Source organism: Palaemon carinicauda, chromosome 42 (genome assembly GCF_036898095.1).
Source record: "Palaemon carinicauda isolate YSFRI2023 chromosome 42, ASM3689809v2, whole genome shotgun sequence".
Taxonomy (NCBI): domain Eukaryota; kingdom Metazoa; phylum Arthropoda; class Malacostraca; order Decapoda; family Palaemonidae; genus Palaemon; species Palaemon carinicauda.
Genome location: NC_090766.1, coordinates 9,702,611 through 9,705,110, shown reverse-complemented (window position 1 = coordinate 9,705,110; position 2,500 = coordinate 9,702,611). Strand labels below are relative to the sequence as shown.

The 2,500-nt window shown below is 39.2% G+C and overlaps 1 protein-coding gene across 3 annotated transcripts in view; it reads right to left on the bottom strand.

Annotated features, from left to right (window-relative positions):
* The window catches only part of LOC137632768 (glutamate receptor ionotropic, delta-1-like), a 132,457-nt gene that overhangs the window by 83,778 nt on the left and 46,179 nt on the right, over nucleotides 1-2,500 (bottom strand). For all 3 annotated transcript variants that reach the window (XM_068364848.1, XM_068364846.1, XM_068364849.1), the window contains exon 3: nucleotides 534-1,019. In XM_068364848.1, the coding sequence (XP_068220949.1) occupies nucleotides 534-1,018 (485 nt within the window). In that variant the 5' untranslated portion in view covers nucleotide 1,019. The remainder of the gene's footprint in view (nucleotides 1-533; nucleotides 1,020-2,500) is intronic.

Here is a 2,500-nt window from a genome sequence, read left to right as displayed (position 1 = left end):
AGGTTTATCCCAAGCCCTCCTCACTCCCTCTCCACCATCCATCCTTAACACATGCCCACACCATCTCATTCCTGACACTCTTTATCATCTCAGTAATCTTCACTACACCTGCCATTCTTCTTATTTCATCATTTTCCTATCTTTCAAACTGTGATGCTCCCATAATCCAACGTAGCATTCTCAAATCTCGGTTCTCTCAAGTTTTGCTTCCTCCTTTTGTCTTAAAGCCCAAGTTTCTGATCCATATATTAACCCTAGTTTTATTGCTGTGCTATAGATCTTGACTTTTACCTTGATTGGCATCTTCCTATCATATACCACTCCTGCTACCTCCCTTGACTTTCCCCTATACATATAATCTATATTTATACATATATACATACATATTTCAATGCTAGACTATAGCAGATGATGGTGCCCAGCTATGGCTGGATGGATTGCTGGGTGGAAGAGCACTTAGGAATAAAGTCATGTTTTATTTTGGGACACATTGAGACCCAATGAGCTAAAAAGGAATGAACTTCCAAACTTACCGTATGAGGTGTAACACCAGTCCGTGAGTGTCCATGTCCGTCACCAAGACAAAATGGCATCCTTTGGCGCTGCTTTCGACAGTTCGCCACAGCATTTTGGCGATTAAGGAAGCTATGAGGTTATTCTCGACAGATATGGGAAGATCTCCAATGAAGAGGCTTCTTCCGCCTTGAAGCGATGACGTCGTATGGTCCCCTTGAAGCGGCAATGATGTCATATGGTCCCCCTGAAGTGACAATGACGTCATATGGTCCCCTTGAAGTGACAATGACGTCAAATGGTCCCCTTGAAGTGACAATGACGTCATATGGTCCCCTTCAAGCGGTAATGACGTCATATGGTCCCCTTGAAGACCAATGCTGTCATCGTGAAGTCTGATGTTGGGATCACCCATTGGCTCTACGGTTGCCAAAGATATTTCCTCAATCACTCTGCATTCCGTCGCGATGAGGAAAGTGAGAACGCCTAAGGGTAAGAGTTGCATCCTGCAAAGAATTTTAGAATTTAGAATTTGGGTGTATGGTCTGGTATGTGGGTCGGGGAAACCATCAAGCGCCTACTGCAATTTTACATTAGGAAATAGGGACTATATGTCATTTAGCGCTATTCTAATACTATTTTAGCATAGGGTTCACTGTGCATTTTGATGATGTTAATAATAATAATAATAATAATAATAATATAAAAAAGTTAAGACAGCAACTTTGTAAAGTCTAGAACATTTATATAAGATGAAGCAGTACTCTTCATATGGTGGAGACTGCAATAATATTACTTGTAATCTTATTCACCTTTTTGTGTTACCTGAGAACACAAGAAATTATAATGACATAACTGAAGCTACTGTTGGAGATGAAAAGGAAATGAAGTTTTCCATTAAATTGTTCTCGGATCAGCTACTGTCTTGGGTTAGAGTTCTCTTGCTTGAGGGTACACTTAGGTACACTGTTCTATTTGTTTCCTTATTTCCTTTCCTCACTGGACTATTTTCCCTGTTGGAGCCCTTGGGCTTATAGCACTCTGCTTTTCCCACTAGGGTTGTAGCTCAGAAAGTAATAATAATAATAATAATAATAATAATAATAATAATAATAATAATAATAGATTATCAACTTACAAATGAAAGAGAAAATTTTTATCCCATTTCTAAACCTTTAAGTTTTTCTTTACTTTGTTTTTGTATAATTTTAAGAATTCGTTGATGAACCCCATTTCATTTTCTTAACTACCCGACTGAGAGAGAGAGAGAGAGAGAGAGAGAGAGAGAGAGAGAGAGAGAGTTACAAGGATTTTGGATGTCTCATAGACATTTTATTTATCCGCGGAGACTCCATTTGCTCTTGGGTTGAGCGAATTAATGTTTAGAGAGCCTTTATGATCCTGTCTAACATACTTTTGAGAGAGAGAGAGAGAGAGAGAGAGAGAGAGAGAGAGAGAGAGAGAGAAAATTTGTATGTCTGTCACTGTATGCGCGATATTAAGCAATTTCCATGCTTTGGGGGCAAATACAGACTGCAGACTCAAATAAGATGCATTTAATACCTAATTCGTGAATACATTTATGTATTTTAATACAACTTTATTAATAACTGACCAATATAACCGAGTTTGAGGGCTCAGAGAGTAAGCCAAAACCATCTAGGCTCTTTGGAAAATATCCTGCTGCTCTATGGGTAGAACAGCACACTTATTCACAAAAATGTCAATTGACTTGGGGGCCAGGCATCTTGTCAAATGGACCCTGTTCGGACTAAAGTCTGGACACTTCATCTACGGGCTGCCATGATGCAAGAGCCCGTGTCTTTCCACAAGGCCAGGTAATCTATAAGCAAGCAAGCAAGCAAGCGAGACCAATGGTACAGAAGATGAATGGGTAATGCTATCAATTTTTGCAATATTCACGATTGAACTCACGATTAAAATTCGCACGATTGCTCTTAGAGAAATAAAATTTCACGTTAATACA